This window comes from Aptenodytes patagonicus, chromosome 15 (assembly GCF_965638725.1).
Source record: "Aptenodytes patagonicus chromosome 15, bAptPat1.pri.cur, whole genome shotgun sequence".
Lineage (NCBI taxonomy): Eukaryota > Metazoa > Chordata > Aves > Sphenisciformes > Spheniscidae > Aptenodytes > Aptenodytes patagonicus.
Window position 1 is genome coordinate 7168016 of NC_134963.1, and position 18394 is coordinate 7186409.

The 18394-nt window shown below is 50.7% G+C and overlaps 1 protein-coding gene across 1 annotated transcript; it reads left to right on the forward strand.

Annotated features, from left to right (window-relative positions):
* Nucleotides 1-9988: 9988 nt before the first annotated feature.
* Nucleotides 9989-17550, forward strand: LRRC43 (leucine rich repeat containing 43). Its single transcript, XM_076352637.1, has 12 exons — nucleotides 9989-10084; nucleotides 10176-10451; nucleotides 10740-10850; nucleotides 10989-11128; nucleotides 11716-11954; nucleotides 12726-12904; nucleotides 13306-13429; nucleotides 13649-13788; nucleotides 13950-14039; nucleotides 14326-14538; nucleotides 15032-15119; nucleotides 17390-17550. Exons 1-12 carry the CDS (start codon nucleotides 9989-9991, stop codon nucleotides 17548-17550), a joined length of 1857 nt encoding a protein of 618 aa, XP_076208752.1.
* Nucleotides 17551-18394: the final 844 nt, after the last annotated feature.

An 18394-nucleotide genomic window follows, 5' to 3' on the forward strand; every position in this document is an offset into this window, starting at 1 on the left:
AACATAATTTTCAAAAAGTATTGACGTTCTGATGTGTTCCTAAAGTGATCAGACCCTTATTGTTGTTAATTATATTAAGGATAACAGTGAGAGCGAGCTCTTTTGGCAAAACTAAGCAAACATCTATTTATTTCTGCACCTACTTCTCACAGGCTAGTAATTCAAAGGTAGCCCTGGTATTTCTCCAAGAAAGGTAAGACTCTTAAGCCTGTAGGGGCTGCACCAATGCCTTCAGCCCTGATGGTCTTATTTTCTTGCAGGCTTGGATTTGGGGCTCTTGGCTGACATACTGCCTGGACAGTGGACTCCACAGAGCAGCACTGAGGCTGGATAGCACGGTATTCCCATGGAACTGATGTCAGTGTTAGGCATTGAGCTGCTTAAGTCCATTTAAAAAAATGAAACAAACAGCATTTCATCTTTGCCCTTAATGACTGATTTTTGTTTTTTCCCCGGTAGGACCCTTCAGCTCTCTATGCTTCAGTTGTCACCTCATTGGTATATTGGATTTTCTTGCCTAGTGGAAGCAGCATTGGGTGACTGAGGCTATTTTAAAATCATTGCACAGGAGTTGATGCTGGTTAATCTCATCCTTGTGATTGGTGGCTTTGACTTAACAGAGCTCATGAGAACTTTTGATGAGTCAGGCCTGTGGTTCCAGGGGAAGGTGTAGCAGTTTTCTTACTCTGATTGCATTTAATTTTTTAAATATCTCTAGCTTAATCTCGCATAAAGCATTTTGGTAGAAGGCAGTGATTCTTCACTGCTATTTAAAAAGCGATAAACCAACACTTCAGCCTGACTTCACTCTTGACCAAGCATATAAATGCCAATGTTTCTGCAACGTTGCTATCAAACCTCTCTGGGAGGAACAGTGCTATTTCAACAGCGATAAACCAACACTTCAGCCTGACTTCACTCTCGACCAAGCATACAAATGCCAATGTTACTGCAATGATTCTATCAAACTTCTCTGGGAGGAAGCTGTGGCTGGAGAGCACTGTTTCTTTACTACTGATTTTGTGGTGATTTCAGTGAGGCTAGTATAACTGTAGCTGATATGCCAAAAGACAGTTATTGAAATGGCTTATTTTTGTGGCCGATTCTGCTAATGCTTGAACAGTGCCAAAAGTGGACCTACACTTGCTCTGTGGAAGTTATGCCTAATTAAATTACTGCTGTAAGGGAATTGGCACTTCAATGGGCAAACAGTTCAGGGCTCTCCTTATATGTGAAAGAACAGAAAGCAATGCTCACTAGATTTTTTTTTTTTTTTTTTTTTTTAAACCTGGATTTACCCGCAAGAGCTCTTCTATGCATATTCTCATCCCTGAGGACTTTTTCCTCCTGAGTGTGCTCGTCACCAGGAGGTGGGCAGGCAATGAATAGTTGGGTGTTGGGGAAGTTCCCTGTGTGCAAACACAGAACAGTCCCTGTTGTCATCCAGAGAGATGTTTAACATGTTCCTATCTCGGAACAAGGTGTGTGTATCGCAAACCCCAACGCCTTTCCATCACAAAATGGAAACAAACCCACAAAAGATTAGACTCATCACATCCCTAAGTCCTGCTGCTGCCTGCCCTTTTGACACTTCTTACAACACCCATCTGTGACTCCTCCATCTCAACAGTAAATTCTTCATAGGCCTTGAAAGCCGACAGCTTCATTTTCGATCAGGATAAATGGGGAATTGCTTGTCAAGAAAGCTTTGCCAGTGACTACCTCATTATCACAGCAGAGATGCACCATGTGGCACAGGTGTATCCCCCAACTTCCAGCCCTCCAGGGCTGAGAAGGATTTCTCTGAGCCCTGATGATCCTGCACCAGGAAGGCTACGGATTTGCAGATGTTCTCACACTGTTCCGTCTGGGGCTGGCAGCCTTTTCCTCTTGGGAGAGTGCCTTGTCTGAGCCTTTCTCTCTGTGAATGCTCAAGTAATCTTTTGAGAATCTCTGGGCTTCAGCGTGAGCTTTTGAGCACTCTGCCTCGGGCGTGGGCAGCAGAGGTCCTGAGAGTCTCTTGCAAAGGAAGCCACACAACCACCTCTGCATTAGGGCTACTGTTGGCTCTCACGTCTTCTCTTTACTATGCAGTCCAAGCTCAGTCATCCAGCATGTGACTCTAACCTGTTCAATGTCCCTCCCTTTTCTGAAGCTGCCCCATCTTCTCAGAGAAGTGGGAAGAGCTTATCAAAGAAGAAGACTCTACATCTGCCCAAGGTTGGCAGGGGACCAACTGTATCGAGATAGACGAAAGGACAGTACCTGAGCAGCCACACATCCATAGGCTGCCTACAGAACCTAAATAAACTCTATCTGACATCAGTGGCTGTTTGCTATATGAGCTTGCAGAAATGAGCATAATGCAGATGTCAGAATTGCTTTAGTGATAGATACAGTTGTGTCACTTTATGCATCAGACTATCTGCAGTTGCTGTTTCTGTCTCGCTTACCTAAGCATGCGCTTACACTCTCATTCTGACTCCTCAGTGAGGTGCTGGTCATCGCTTCCTGACCTCAGCCCTTTGAAGTTTGATGTTCTGGTATCAGCCAGCCTATCTGCCTTGCTGCATCCCAAATGCTTGTGGCAAAGCACTGCTCTCTTTCAAGGACATGTGAGGAGAACAGCGGCTTGCCACAGTTTTGCATAAGCTTGTGTCTCCCTACTTCAAGCATGCATCCTGTGCGCCCGAGCTCAGACTCTCGAGGTGAGCCGAGTCTGCAGGGCTGGCAGTACAGTTCTGTGCCCCCATGGGGAGGAACAACTCTTTTCTTTTTCAGGTTGCTCTTCCCGTGACGTGAATGGGGACAGACCATCTGACGCATTTCAACATCTTGCTTGAGCTTCTGAGGAAATCTGTTTCCCTTTCCAAGGAAAACACTTTCATTTAGCTATTTACATATTCAGAAGGTAAAAGAAAAGATGTGCATGAGAGAAGAAACCGCAGGGAGTGGCCCTGTGTAATCCTCTGGTTCAGCAAGGTTTAAGTGGTTTGTGTCAAACCTTTGGAAATGGTGATGTCTAAGCCCTCAGGATGTAAATGTCTTCCTGCTTGTAGTGGTTTGCTGACCCTACCTGATGAGGTCAGCAGATGTTGCTTCTGCCTTGGGGATAAGCACATCCCCAGTCAGTGATCCTTTTCCATTCACTCTTCTTTCTCTATTAAAAATTAAGGATATGAGGTTGAAATTGCACCTTTTGGACCCTGGAAAAATTGGTAGACCTGGAACTAAGCAGAGTAATTTGAGAGAGTGCCCCAGCCACCAGTGCGTCTCTGCTTCTCACAGGGGTTAGCACTGAGACTTCCAGGACTGGCAGGTGCCTTTCTGATGCAGAAGACATCATGAGTAAATACCCACCTTTGGACTCCCCGTGCTTGCACGAAGGTCACGCAGGTCAGAGAGGTGGTTTATTAAAACATCCTTTGAGCTCAAGGTGTGCCAGTGTGGCACTAACAAAGAGAGAGCCATGCTACTTGTGTTAACGTCAGAAACCAGGGTAACGGTCTCAGATCTGCCCGCGTCCTTCTGCCTGTCACCACTGTGTGACATCTCCATAGTGGTGTCTGAAATTGGTTCTGTTTGGGAGGAATTCTTCCCCTGGCTCCAGCAAGGAGCTTGGTCCCTCTGTTCCTCTCAGGAAACTAGAATACATTTTTACCGCCCCCAGACCGGTGCTTTTTGGGGACTGGCAGTGACTCAGTTGATGTCAAGAAACCACTCTTCCTGGAGGAGTCTGGGCAGAACAGGGCCAGTTCTCCAGCAACGGGAGGAAGAAAAGCTACGGCTGCATCGGCACTAACAGCACCATCTTGAAGAACCACCACAGCAGAAGGGTGAGCGGGGCACTAATGTATTTTGCATTGAGAGGATCTGAAAGGAGGATGGAGGAGATGAACTGGTACCAAAATCCCTTGCTCCAGCTCTTCTTGGGCTTTTCACAGCCTCGCAGAGAAGGAGCCCCGGTGCCACTGGGATGCAGGGGCTCAATCCAGCTGCAATTCCCTGGACATTCAGAGCACAAATCTGAGTACTCTTGAGCAAAGTCAAGCCTGCGCAGGGCTGTGTGCTGATACGGACCACCATCAATGAACACAGGAGATGGCAGCAGAAAGAGGAGTAATCCTTTACTTGTGTTTTAAGTGGGCGTTTCAAGTCAAATTATTTTTTTAATATAGATAAATAATGTTAATTTTTGGAACCATTTTTTTTATAGATAAATAATGTTAATTTTGGAACTGATTCTAATGCTTAGACTGGCTTGAACTTTGTATGGTAATTTAGACTAAAATCATTGTATTGTTATTAACCTTCCCATTATTTGGGATAATCAGGAGTTGATACGAAATAAAGGACAAACAAGTATATGACGAGTCCTATTGCTCCTAGACCATTTGAGTGCCTTTGCTCTGTTACCAGCTCCAGGAGCGATAATTAGCTCGGCCACGTTTCGGTGCGGTGGTTGTGTCTGAGCTAATCCAGCATGTTTTCAGCAGAGCTGGTGCTGGCCGTGAACCATGAAAACGTGTAAATCTAAACCGGACTCTGGAGCTGTGTTGCAGAAGCCACAATAATTCAACCTTCAGAAGCGGGGGCCAATTAGAAAACAACTTACCCACTGGTGCACCCAAACAAGAAACCAGTTAGGAACTTAAGAAACAAAACTGCTTCACGTCTATGAATAAAAATGGATGGGAAAGGAGGATATGTGCTGTTTCTAGTATCTTTAACATACGGACCAGAAACAACTAGTTCAATTTGCTGTTTAACAAAACACTAGGTTTTCAGTGCAAAAAATATTGTAAAAAAGAATTACGTAGTAAAAAGAGAATTCAGCAATATTAGTTTTATTTAATCTCATTTTAATTAAATTCCAGGTTCTATCCAAACATAATGACAGAAAATGAGTAAAACCATTCACCTACTAAGTAGCAAATATATCATTCATCCCTTTCAGTATTAAAATATAAAAGTTAAAAATCTGAATAAATATATATAAACTATGTAATTGCTTAAATAAATTTATAAAAATAGATGTATTATATAAAATCATAAATACAATTCACTGGCAGAGAGAGAAGTACAAAATCAGTCTACTGACAATCAACTTTTTTTAAAAATAATTGCAAGATATAAATAACATTAAATTACTGAAATCATGCTTTCCTGTTTGCTTATTTGTGTCATGATTGGTTAATTAAATCACCCTGACTTACATTAGTCCATCCTTTTTATATGCTGTTGCAAATAAAACAGTATAAATAATAGTTTTATAATAAATATGATCAATAACTTAAGACATTAGTCCTTTAAACATTAAATTAAACTAGATTATATAGTTATAATATGTAGAATAGCAAGAACATTATCAATGTTGTTCCTGGCATCAAACTGATCACATACTACACGTTTAGTCGAGCCTCTAGTATCTTAAAGTTATTTTTTCACCCTGGCATATTACATTTCTGCTGAAGAGTACATTTTTGTTGTATTTTGCATGAATTGTTCATATTTCTGTAAAACCCACCAGATGTACGACTTCTTCTCTGCTGTTTCCATGTTCTGGACCTGGCTATGATCCATCTGCGGAAGGTCCTTGTTCTTGCAGGTGTAAAGCGCAGCTCGTTCACTCAATGTCACATTTAGCTGATTGATGTTTGCATCAACCAACTGAGTTACATTCTTACCACACATTGATTCTATATCGCTTCTCACGTTTCGCAAAATGTCGTAAAAAACGTGGAAACTGCAGCAATCTGCATCAAAAGCTGGACATTCGGGTATTTTCTTCACCATGTCTTTGGCTCGGAAGTCGGCAGCTAACCAGCTCACGGTTTTGCGCGTTACAGAGCTACATTCGTTCTGGAGGGGAGGAAGAGGAGACAGAAATTATCAATCTTTTGGTTTACATCTTTCCTGGTAGTTGCTTCACGTTTGAATGTCTAGGCACATACACACCTGTCTTTCAGTTTGTGTATGCTTGGGGGTTTTTTTTGTTATTGTTCAATAGCTGTATTAACACCTACGCTCCTTTTATCGAGTAGGTATTGCACGCTATCTGTGGCTATGATTGTGTAGTACTTTCTATCTTAATAGCCTGCTTGGCTTCGTTTTCAGCTTTTTTAAGTCTTTTCGTTTTCTTTTTTACTTTGCCATATGGGCAAAATTTACTCATGCAAGAGATTTGCTTTGACCTGAGCATATTTTCATCTGTTTCAGCAGAGAGAGTTTTGATTTCAAGAATGAATTCAGGGGAAATGTTTACACTGATTTTTATCAAGGTACTCTTGGGAACACATTCCCAGGAATTGAAATTTGTCTGAAATATTGACACTTAAGTTCAGTGCACATTTTACCATCCCCAAGGAACGGCAGGCTGAGCAGGATTTTCGGCAGAAGTGCTCCTGACTGCTCTAGTACTAGGATCAGACCGAAGAGCAAGGCAATTCTCTCCTTTTTTCCAGTGGTCTGACCAGTTTCATCCAAAAAGATGCCTGCTTCAAGCCTAGCGTGACTCGGGAGACTGAGAAAGAGCAATGCATTTAGTCTGGAAGTTCACAGCTAGCAGTTAGCTGAAGTACAGTTGCCCAAGCTTTCCCCAGCTGTCCTAGACATTGCTCCAACTCTGCCTTAAAATAATGCACTGTATATGCTTTCCTTCTCGCATGGAATACAGAGAAGAGACTATTTTAGGTTCTAACCCAAAAATTTCTTTCCTGGTGGTCTTTCTAGTGTTTTATAATAATTCAAGAGATTCCTCCACAGACATAGGCACAGCAAATGCAAAATAGTACACTTACGTAGTTTTTAAACAAGTCAGTCACTTGCTTTTCTATCACTGATGCTAAGGGCTTTATTCTGGTAATAAAACGCTTCTGTCTCTGTCCTGTAGTAGATTTGCTTTCTTCTGAGGTGGCTGTTGGTGCCAAGGAGCCCAAAGGAACCAGTGAACAGAAGAGGAAGATTGCAAACCTGTTGATCTCTGCATTCAAATGAAGAGGGGAAAGAAAAAAAACCCAAAGAATACAACGATTAGTCTCAAGCCTCTACATCATTTTTGCAAAACTTCCTGGTTTTGTGCAGCATGCTAAATTTCTAAAGTGTATCGATATTAAGTGGCTGAGCTAGTGATGAACATCAACCAATGCAATCTTACAACATGTAGCAAGGTTAAGTCGCACCCACCTGCTCGGCGTTTCATGGCGGGCCTGGAGAGCAGCTGACTTGGCCGAAAGCTTGCTGGATGTTGGTGTTCAAGCTGCCGGTTGCCTGGAGTGGTGTAGATGTGGACAGCCAAGCTGCATTTAAATACCGTGGAGTTTTGCGTCAGCGGCTCCTCCATGGTTTTTTTTTTGTGGGTGATAGTTTGGGTTTTTTTCTTTTTTGAAAGATTACATCAAAAGTTGCTTCAAATGCGTCTTCACTGATTGTGATCTAGGTGCAGTTTCAGACTGACACAGATGGTGTCCCGTATCATCTGTTTGACTAGGAGTTCGGGACGCTTGGCTTAGACATCCCATCTAAATCCTTGGGCTCTCCAAAATGTAGGCTTTAGAACGTAAACGCTGTTGTTTTTTTTAAAAACACGGTTGAAGCATGCAAGCACATCATTGGTGCCCAAAGCCAGCAACCTTCTCCTGCAGGTCAATGGGCTAAAGCTGGCAGTGAAAAAGCCATGAGGGGCTTGTGTGCAAGCCAGGTCAGGCCTCCAGGTCAACATATACATCCTTTTGCTGGATGTCTGTAAGACCCTCTCCCCGAGGTGTGACCTCCTCACGTAATCCAGCAGAGGATGTCCAGGATCCCACCTCCCCATCTCTGTCACCCTTCTCTCTAACTCCCCTGAGGCTATTTTCCATTTCCAGTAACTAAATGCAGGAAATTCTCATACATGCCAAAACAGAAAAATTGTTTCTAGGATTTACAAGTATGAGGCTGTGATCGGAAGAGGACCTGCAGAGCTGCTGATAGTTCAGGACAGAAAGGAGGGCAGAGGAAGCCCCTATGAGCATACCTTTGTGAAAATGCAAAGTGACACATACACGCTTGTGCTTCCCACCTCTGTGATGAAAGATATGCCTGAAACACAGGGATAGATTGAAAGATGAACGTTTGTCAAGCCACCAGAAAACTTTCAAGAAAACAGCTTGGTGTCAAAATAGTCAGTTCTCTTTTCCATGTGAAATAATCTGTCTCTGAAAATAAAAAGCTTGGTGTGCGCGTGAACTCCTCTGAAGCGCCTGGGACTGGTACAAGGACTGTTCTCCAGGCTGAAATGATTCCCAGAGATTGAAATGGGAACGGACATTTCCCCCGTACCATGTCGCACTCGAGTCCCACCAGCCTGTAACATCAGGCCTCTGTTGTTTGCTTGAAGCCACAATAATGGAGATTCACAAACTGAACGTGGTTCTGCCGCGTGCTGCGAGGGAACCCCGGACGGCCAAGCAGAGGGATGCAGCCATCCCACAGGGAAGCATTTCTTCTTGCATCACCCATGTTCCCAGGTGCTAAATAACGCAAAGAAAGAGAATGAGTTATCATGGCCTACGGCGTGAGGCAGCAGACAGTACAGCAGAGTGCTGGAGAAGGACCAGAAAAGGACAGTTCTGGCAGACGCTTTTTTTATTTGAGGTTTTTATTATTATTTGGGGGTAAAATGGAGAGAGAGAGATATGTTTCTCTGTGCAGGGTGTTCTTTAGGAACATCCCTACGAAGACAATGATGGGTACAGATGGCTCCTTTCAGGTAGAAGGGTGCTTGTTTGGAAGCACCAAAAAAGACAGATGCAGCTGGTTAGTGCCCCACAGCGCATTGCAAGATGTGTGGAAGGTGCGTGAGCTTGCACATACAAGACACCATTGGGCATCGGCCACTGCCAGTCCCCTTCCAGCTGCCCCAGACAGGTACAGCCAGGGAGGACAGACAAGGAATCGCAGCCAGTCTTCCTCCAAGAGCAGGGAACATCTCTGTGCAGCACCAATGGCGATGGGGCCCAGTTATTTGTAACAGTGATACAAATAAAAGAACCAGCATTCTTACAGCTTGGCTTTTCCACGAAACACGATTCAACCACTGGTAATGCTTTTTCAAAGATTTTCAGAAGATTTGACTTCATTTTCTACTGAGCTGAGGATAGCAGTTTGCCTGGTTATTCCACTCCATGGCATGCAACTCTCTCTCGGCATGTGCATGCTCTGCACATGCTAGCTGTACGCAGCTGTGATAAGCTGCTGAGCTGATAAGGGAGCAGATCGGCATCCGTCCTGTAAAACCCAACCCAAGTGGAAGTTCAGCTTTCCACCACGTAACTGCCAGATGCCACAGAGCATCTGCAATTCATTTAGTGAAGTTTTGCTGACACATGCTGCTCTGTAGGCTCCCTAAAATGGAATTTGTAGCCATTGCCTCAACACCTATCACTGGAAAAAGCAAATAAACCTCAGAGTGCGGAGACCTGTATCTGACCTGAGACAGAGCTGTGGCTTTTGTTCCTGGGGCTCATCTATTTTTTCCAAGTGTAGGAGCCGGTATTTTTAGCTGTGAACTTTGTTTTCCGATGGCCTTGCGCTGCTGTGGTGGCGGCACCCTCCACGCGGATGAACAGCAGCATTTTTACAGCTAACTGAGAACCTGACTGCTTCCTCCCTGAAACTTGAGTGACACTCAGGATGTAGATAAGTGAAATGGCAAATGCCATGCAACAGGCCCTTGGCCAGGGGACAGGGCTGACGCTGCACCCTGCAAATGCTGCACGAGGCCGCCCGCTCTTTCCCTGGTGGGAAGCAGCCCCAGAACCCAGGGGGAGATCCAGAAAACCAGGGATTTATTCCCAGCCTGGGGAGCTCGGTGCCGTCCCAGGCTCGCTCCGCGGCCTGGCTTGCAGGGCTTGGTCCCCGGTCCCCAGGGTGTCCGCGTCCCTGCCATCTCCTAGCAACGGGGACACGTGCCTCCCAGCCAGGGAATTCCCTGCCGGGCTGGGGCTGGATGGCAGCACCAGGACGCTGCAGCGTCTCGGCTGCTTTTTGGGAGCACCTGCGGCACCTGGGTCTGCAGGACTTCCCCTGTGGCCTTGGCAGCTGGGTAGGGGGCCAGGGGGGCACAGCCATGGGATGTGGCAGGGGGTCTGCGGTCTGCAGGGCTGTCACTGCTTCCCCCCTCTCCCTCTCTGCAGAATAAATCCCGCTTCGATGCATGCACGAGACCCCGCAAAGGCCAGCCAGGGCTGGGGGCAGACCCAGCCGGGCAGGAGGAGGCCATGCCGCTGGGTGACGAGAGCCCCGAGGCGCTGATGGAGCTGCTGAGCGACTGGCACAGCCCCTGGGCCCTGCCGACGGACTGCAGCCCCCAGGACCAGCACCTGCGGGAAATGGCCGTGCTGGCACCCGAGCTCGTCCGTGGCTCCCGCATCTTCCAGGTCCTCAGGTCCCTGCGGATCGTTGGCAAGGGAGTAAGTGCAGCTTCTGGTGCCTGTAAAGCTACCCATCTCCAGGCCAGGAAACCACATCTTCCTGTCGGGAGGGAAAACATCCTGGGAAAAGGATGCCTTCCCCATCCCAGGGTCTTCCCAGGTGCCACTGGGGAAGCTGTAGCTGGGGTAGAGCTGCTGGCTCCCCCACCCAGTGTGTTGCACTAATCTGTGTTACACGTATGTCACATGGATCAACACTACATGTCCATGTCACCTTGGCCACGAGGTGGCTCCCTGAGCATGTTGGCCAAACCTATCTCTTCGCAGGTGGAGGAGGTCGACGACGGTCTGTTACAGTTACAGCAGCTGGAGGAGCTCATCCTCAGTGCCAACCAGATCAGCAGCATAACCTCGGCCAACCTGCCCCGGACGCTGAAGGTGAGCGAGCAGTGTCTTGCAACGGCAGGACGGGGAAGGAGGTCCCATCTGGGAACGCAGCACGAGCCAAGCAACTCGAAGGAGTGGCAGCAGTGGCTCATTGCAAAGGGTGTTTGTTGTTCCCTCTGTCCCAGGCAGGTCCTGGAGCTCTGCTGCAACGCTGTGGCTGATCTGCAGGACCTATGCGCTCAGCCTCCTCCGGAGCTGCAGCACTTGGGGCTGGCATACAACAGGCTGTGTGGCCCTTCGCAGGACAAGTACCTCACTGCAGACTTCTGGTAACGCCACAGGCTGAATGTGGGCTCCTGAAAGGGAGGTGGGCAGATATGAACAGATGACCTCAAGCCATCAAGGTGGCCCATGTTAAGAAATTACAGCCCTTCAGCAGAGTTGTTTCTTTGCTCTGTGTCCAACGCTGGTGCAGAGTGCTCTGTCTCTGTTCGCTGTCTTCTCTCTCATGCTTAGAGGGTGTCTTGATCTGTGGCCAAGGTGTGGAACAGGGAGATCATCTGGGGAACTGCCTTGACACCCTGTCCCTGGGCAGCTTCCTCTTTCCATGCCCTTCCCAAAGCCCCTGCTGGGAGTCTGCCCTGGGAAGGATCTAAAGCTGAGGCTGCGTCACCAAATGATGCAGTGGGATGGTTAATGGATGCTAAAGGAACATGGTTTTGAGTTGTGGGGCAGACTGGCAATGGCTCAGGAATTTGGAATTGGCCTCTTGAGATTGTACCATTGGATTCTCCAGTTTGACCCAGTTTGTGCTGGGGAAACACATTTTTGTTTCTTTTTTTGACCCAGGGCAGTAGCTCTCTATCCTCAGATGGGTGCTGTTTGCCTAACCTTCTTCTCTGGGTTCTCTCCTTAGGCCAAATCTTGTCTCCCTTGACCTGAGCTTTAACAACTTCACAGATCTGCTGGGGCTGGTCTCCCAACTGTCCAGTCTGCAGAAGCTCCGCGTCCTGGTGCTCCAAGGGAACCCACTGGCTCTCATTCCCACTTACAGAGGCTTCCTTGTGGACAGCCTGCCCAAGCTCTCCATCCTCGATGACGTCCACATAGGGCCTGACGAGAGGCACCAGTTCCACGGTTTGGCGAGGCAGCCAGGTGAGCCTTTGCCTTTGAATCTGTCCGTGCTGACCCCATGATTCAGGAGGTGGTTTTATTGTGGTTGAGCTAGGACTCCTCAGGGCAAACTCCGGATCCAGCATTGACTTCCTTCTTGCCTCTCCTCAAATGGAGATCTTTCTCTGTGCCTTTTTACCTCACTATTACAAGTGGGGAGACAGGCAGAGGACCTTGCAGCAGTGTAATTACAATCGAGGTAGTTTTAGCCTCAGTCAGGTCCAAAGATTGCAAGAACAACCTAATCCTAGCACTGCCTCGGTGTCATGGCCTGCCCCCATCTTTGCTTCCTAGACACCGTCTGGTTTCAGACCATGCATTTCCCTCTTGAGCTTCTGAAAGAGGAACTTCTCCACTGGGGAAGATGCTCACATGGGTGCTGCACTGTCAGCACGAAGCAGTGCCACCTCTGCAGCGTGACACATCCCCGACTGGGATGAGAGCAGGGGGCTGGGGCCACCCGGGGGTGGGAAGCCCTTCTTGATGGCCCCTGCTCAATGAGTTTATGTGCTGGATGTGCTGTTTGAAATCTAAAATGTTAACCAGGGAGGCAAAGCAACCAAGCCAGGAGACGTTTGCGTGGCTTTGGAGTGACCCCATGTGGCAGTGGCTTGTCACAGCGTTAGCACAGGGTGGAAGGGGGGGATGCCAGGTGGTAGGACATGGCATCCTGGAGGTTTCCGCTTGCTCTGTGCCTTCCTCGCTCTGGAAGGAGCACGCTGCAGCTTCATAGCAAGATTGTCTGCCTTTTAGAGCTGATCAGAAGTGAAGCACGAGTGGTTGTGAGCATTGGGGAAATCAAGGGAGTCCCTGATCCCAGTGCTCGTCAGCTGCTGGAGGTTGGCTCCGAGGCTCCGGTGATCACCTACAGCTACTGTGTGATGTACAAGTTTGCGGAGGGAGAGGAGATCGAGGACGGTAGCAGCACTGAGGTTTGTGCTTAATTGAGATCTTGAAAGCAACAGGCAGTGTCAGGCCACAGCAAGGGGGACTTCACCTCCAGGCTGCTGAGCGAGACCGTTCGTAATGAACCTGATGCGGGCAGCAGCAGTAGTAGGGACAGAATTCACGCATGGCCACATCTGGCAGGACAAGTTCCTGCTGGCCACATTCCCTGTCACTCTCGGGGAGCCCAGCGCTGCTCTGCATGTGGGCATGCATTCACAGCTCCCCCCTCCCGCTGACTGCGGCAGACCCATTCCCTGGCGCTGGTGCCCCTTCTTCCCATGATGGGGGTGGGCTGGGGAATGGGATTTCAGAGGCAGCTCTGCCCCCTGGTCCCGATGCAAACACAACCAGGCGTGCCCTGCCAAGAGATTCCTCTCTGTTCCAGGTAACAAAAATCCATCAGCATCCTGTGGTGGCCACCCTGGATGTGGACAGCTCTGCTGGGAACACGAAGGAAACAAAGGGCCAGCAGGAGCCCGCAGCCATGGAGGACCCCAAGGCCCACTCTGGTAATGAGGAATTATAAATCCCCTGCCCCACTGCTCAGGGCAGGTTTATGGCTCTTCCTGGCATGTGGTGGCATCGGGACATCCCTCGCAGCATCAGCTGCAGCTGGGCTGTTACTGAGACCAACGGATAATGAATTGGCACTGCTCATGTCCTGGGGGTCCTTCCTGTCCTCGGGAAAGAGAGGTCTCTCCTCAGAGCTTTTTTGTGTCCCTGCACAGAAAAGATTTTTGTCACTCCTGGAAAGCCCTGGGCAGACACCATCGACTGCAGCTACAGGAAGGAGCACACTGCCAAGGACTTAGTGGGGCTGAAGTCCTACCTGGCGTCTGGAACAATCATCTCGGTCATGGAGGAGAAGGTGAGTGTGTGGTAGAGCTGGATGAAAGGGGAAAGAGCTGCTGGGAGGCCCGCAGCTCTGTATTGTGTTCCCTCTGGGAGGCAGCCCGGGATGGCGATGACCCTGGACCAGGGTCCTCGGGCGTCCCAGCCCCTGCAGCACCACCTCCTCTCTCTGGGCAGGTGCTCTCATGGCCTGTCGATGCTGATCCAGAAGAAAATGCAGGCATGAAGGGCAAGGCAAGACGGGTGCTGCAGAAGGACGATGCCAAGGTAGGATGCTGGGAGAGGATGATGTCCAAACACCAGCTGAGCTGCAAAAATAATGATGGGGGAACGAGGGCCCTTCTGGGCCAGTTTGGTGTGTCAGAGAATCTCCCCTCCATCCCAAACCTCTCGTCAAAGTCCCCCCTTGCTATGGGAGGAAGGCAGCGGTGGTTTTACACACATCTCAGTCTGGATGCAGTGGTGGGCAAGGGGCTGGGTCGGGGTTGCTTGCTGTCTGATAAAGGGACCCCAACCCTCTGCTGAGGCTTGTCCCCGTGCTGGTGCCCTGCAGGTTCCTGTGCCCAGGGACAAGCAGAAAAAGAAGAAGGAGAAGCCATGTGAACTCCGCAGCGACCCTCCCATTCGGAGGACCCTGGGCACCAGGAGGGTGACCCTGGAGACCCTGCTGGCCACCGAGAACCTGGTGGCAACTGTGTGTGACTTTGGGATCCTGATCACTGAGCAGCCGCTGCAGCCACCAAGTCTGGAGGAGAAGGTAAGGAGTGTGTCCAGGGGCAGGGCGGTGATGCAGGGCTGCCAGGGACGGGCAGCGCTGCAGGCTGCGGTTCAGCACGTCCTGCCCTCCAGCTAGCCCAGGAATCCCTCCCGACCATCCCTCAGTTCTCCTCACCATAAAATGGGGCTGAAATAATCCTGCCTGAGCACCATCCATCACTGCTGGTATCATTATTTAATGTTGATATTAGCAATGAGTACTGCTACTTTTTATAGGCCAAGATTAAGAAAATAGATGAGTTTATTCTTCCATCTGAGAACGTGAAAGCAACCACTCGTGCTTCCTCTGATGCTCTCTCTCTCGGCACGGCAACACGCACTGGCTGCACTGACACTTTCTATTTCCTGGATTCTCTTCTCCAAGCAGCCCTGCCACTGTGCTCCTCCCGGCAACAGAACCCAGAGGGCGATGGCTGTCACAAGACTGAATGCGGGCAGTGAATTTCAACACAGCCTAACTATGGAAACATCTTTCTCCGCAGGACAGGAAAAAAGGCAAAGACAAGAGCAAAAAACCAAAAGCAGAGAGAGAAAGTCAGGCCAGCCAGAAAACCACAGCGTCTGCCAAAGGTGACGGAGACTGGAGCTGGCTGGGCGGAGGGTGGCGTGTGCGAGAGCAAACACCAGTGGTGACCGGCTGGGAGGCAGCCGCAGGTCCCCACCACCCTGCCAGCTCTGCCAGGCAGGGCGCCTACTCACATCCTGAGCTTCGGGCTGTGAATACATCCATTGACTGCGGGGGCTGTAGGGTTAGACTCACGCCCAGACACCTTGTTGAATCAGTGTCTGAACAAGCACCGAGGGTGGGCTGCTGGCTGTCCTGGGAGCGACACACACCTAACCAGCTCTGTGTGCCAGGGGAGAAGGGCAAAGCAGATTTTTGGGTGAGAGATGTGCTGCCCATTGTGTCGGCTGCCAAATGTGGCCGGTGGCATGGACCAGCGCAGGCAGCTGGGGGGAGTGCTGTCTGGGGTGCATAATAAGGTCCTCATCCATTTCCAACTCGGATCTGAAAGCACTTTGCAGAGGTGATTATTGTTCTTTCTGGTTTAGAGATGAGACGCACAGAGAGCCCCAGGTGCCCCAGCCAGTCCATGGTGGGGCCAGGAACAGACCCCAGTTTGCTGTCACCCATGAGGGGACCACCCTGACCCCTGATGGGTGTCCCCTGCCTCCCCAGTGCCAGAGCTCACGGTCTACTCAGCCAGCAGCATTGCTTAAACTGCTGGAGACAAACCTCACCCTGCCTCTTGCAGGTTATTATTCCAGCAATCTTGTTTTGACTACAAAAAGAGCAGTGCCAGCACATCGGAGGGGTAATGCAAGAGCAGGAGGAAGTGGGGGAGGGAAGGGGTGGCGGGGCGATGCTGAAAACCTGCTCATGAGTCGAGGAGAGCATGGAGCGGGCCAGACCTCCGCAGCGCCACTTGGAGCTACCAAAGGAGCCTCGTGTCCTCACTCTGGCACCAGATTTAGTCACTAATTTAAGAGAGCAATTAACCCCCTTCCCCAAGAGCTCCAGGATGCTTTTCCGTGCCCTGTCCCCATCTTCGGGGAGGATCTCAGAGCCCTGCAGTCCTAGGCTGTGTCTGCGCTCGAGGAAGCCTGGTGGCCTTCCCAGCTACCTGAAAAGAAGAAAAAACTCCTTGAATTATTGTTCCCCACAAGAAGATGTGTATTTGCATTATATGGTCAGACTGCTGCTGAAGCAGGGAGCTGCTGTCAAACAACTGAAGTTTAGCAGTGATGTTTTTTATTTCCTTTCCACCCCAGTGCCTGTGGTCAGTGTGCATGCAAGGAGGTCTTCCCTTCAGCTTGAGCGAGAATGAACCCTTTCTGCAGGGGGTTGTGTGGCCGGAGATGGTGTTGGGTGCACAGAAAGCCACTGCTGATGCAGGAAACCCAGAGAGATTAGAGACTCGTGCTTAATTTGGTGTCCCCTTATGCCTGTGCAGGTGGAGGCTGGCCGGCTGCACAGCAAGGCCACTGAGTGCATATTTCAAAAAGATAGTGCCTAAAAATCAGCTGCCCCCACAACTTGCTACACCCAGTGCCGGCAGCGTCCCACGGCCGTGCATACCACTGTGACTCATGACTCACAAGTACACCCCGGTTGCAGTCGGGGTGGCAAACATGGCCGGGGAGGCAGGTGGGCTGCTCAAGTGCCGCCGCACGCAGTGTCTGCAAGCCCTGGCTGCTCCATGAGTCACCGAATCGCACCGTGGTCGTTTGGCACTTGCTCGTCACCTGGGTACCACCTTGGAGCTGCGGCAGTGGCCATGCTCCGAGGCATGGGGGACGGCTCCCAGCCCTTGCTCCGCTGCAGCCGTGCATCCAGCGAGGCTGCGTAGGGACCAGCACTCTCACAGCTGGGAGCTGAGGCTGATTGGCATCCCTCAGTAGGCAAATGCACACAAATAATAAGTCCTCTCAGAGGAATTGGGATCCCTTCCAGACGGCTCAAAGAGGAAAGGCAGCAAGCTTTGTCTTGAGCAAACAATTTGCCCAGACGCTGAAGGATGCCTTCGGAAGTAGTCTCACGTAGGTCTCATTTTATCCCACACTTGATTTTCCAGGATCCTTGAAATTATTTCTTTCTGCACCTTTCTTTTTTCCTAGGAATTATAGAGGAGTTTAACAAAAAAAAGCAAAGTTGCACCCAGATCGATTGCCTGCTTAAAGATGCTTTTTGGGCTTCTTACCCAAAGTCATATTCAAATAGATTTTCCCTCAAGGCCCGAAGTCAGTGCTAACGCGGTGGGGATTCCCCCCCCTGAGCACTACTGGTTTTAGGGTGATTTACTCTGTCAAGACAGTGACAGATTTACTTCTTTCCACAGGAAAAAGAAAAAACAAAGACTCTGCTGAAGTGGAGGAGGGTCGAGGGCTCCAGCCGGTGCCACTGACGGTTCAATTCCAGATGCAGCTGCTTCAGTGGCCCTCGGCAGCCGGTACCCAGAGCCAGGAGAGCGTGGCCACGGCAGTGGGGAAGGCTCAGTAACGCGTCGGTAGCAGAAGAGTGAGCGGGAAATAAAACCCACGTGGACGCCGCGTCGACGCTGGTTCAGCTGAATCGCCAGGGCCGGGACTTGCCACGGGGCTCGTGGTTGTCTGGGGCTGCTGCCGAGCTTCTGCAGGAGCTGCAGCGTGCAGGGGCTGGCGTGCGGCGTGCAGGGGGGGCTGAGCAGCCTGCGGTGCTCGCGTGCGCGGTGCAGGGCGGGCTGTGCGACCTGCAGGGTGCAGCGCCCGGTGCGCCGTGCCCGGTGCCGGTGTGCAGCGCCCGGGGCACGCTGCCGCGGGTGGGCGGTGCCCGGTGCGAGCCCCCCGCTTCGCCCGCGGGCGGGGGCGGGGCCGGGCGGGGCGGGGCGGGGCGGGGCCGGGCTCCTCGGGCGGCGCGTGGCGGCGGCGCGGAGCAGAGCGGGGGCGGCCGCGGCTCCCGGTAAGTCTCGGCGGCGGCGGCTCCGCAGACCGGGGCGAGGGGTGCGCCGGGCCGTGGCGGGGGGCACCCTGGAGCGCCGGGCTCCGAGCTCGGCCTGCGCGCCCCGGCTGGGCGGGCTCTCCCAGGGCCGGGGGCCGGCGCGGCTCCCCGCGGGCTCCCGTAGCCCTCCCGGGGGCGAGCGGCCGCCGCGCCTGGCGCGGCGCTCCCGTCCTCGCCGGCAGCGCCTGGTGTTGGTGGGACCCGAGAAATCAACCGCGAGGGGAGACGCCGAGAGCCGTCCCGGCGGCTCCCCGGGCTGGGCCGTGCGCGCCGTCTCTGCGTGACTGCGGGCGTGGGAGTGCTGGGAGTGGAAAGTGTAAGTATGCGGGACTAATTCATAAACGGCTTGTCTTTCTCTGACCGCGCA

Bases quoted from the DNA above. Each gene is read 5' to 3' on its own strand.
- LRRC43 (XM_076352637.1), top strand. From the start codon at position 9,989: ATGGCAGCACCAGGACGCTGCAGCGTCTCGGCTGCTTTTTGGGAGCAC. The intron at 10,452-10,739 runs GTAAGTGCAGCT...ATCTCTTCGCAG, and splicing joins TGCGGATCGTTGGCAAGGGA to GTGGAGGAGGTCGACGACGG. The intron at 12,905-13,305 runs GTTTGTGCTTAA...TCTCTGTTCCAG, and splicing joins AGGACGGTAGCAGCACTGAG to GTAACAAAAATCCATCAGCA.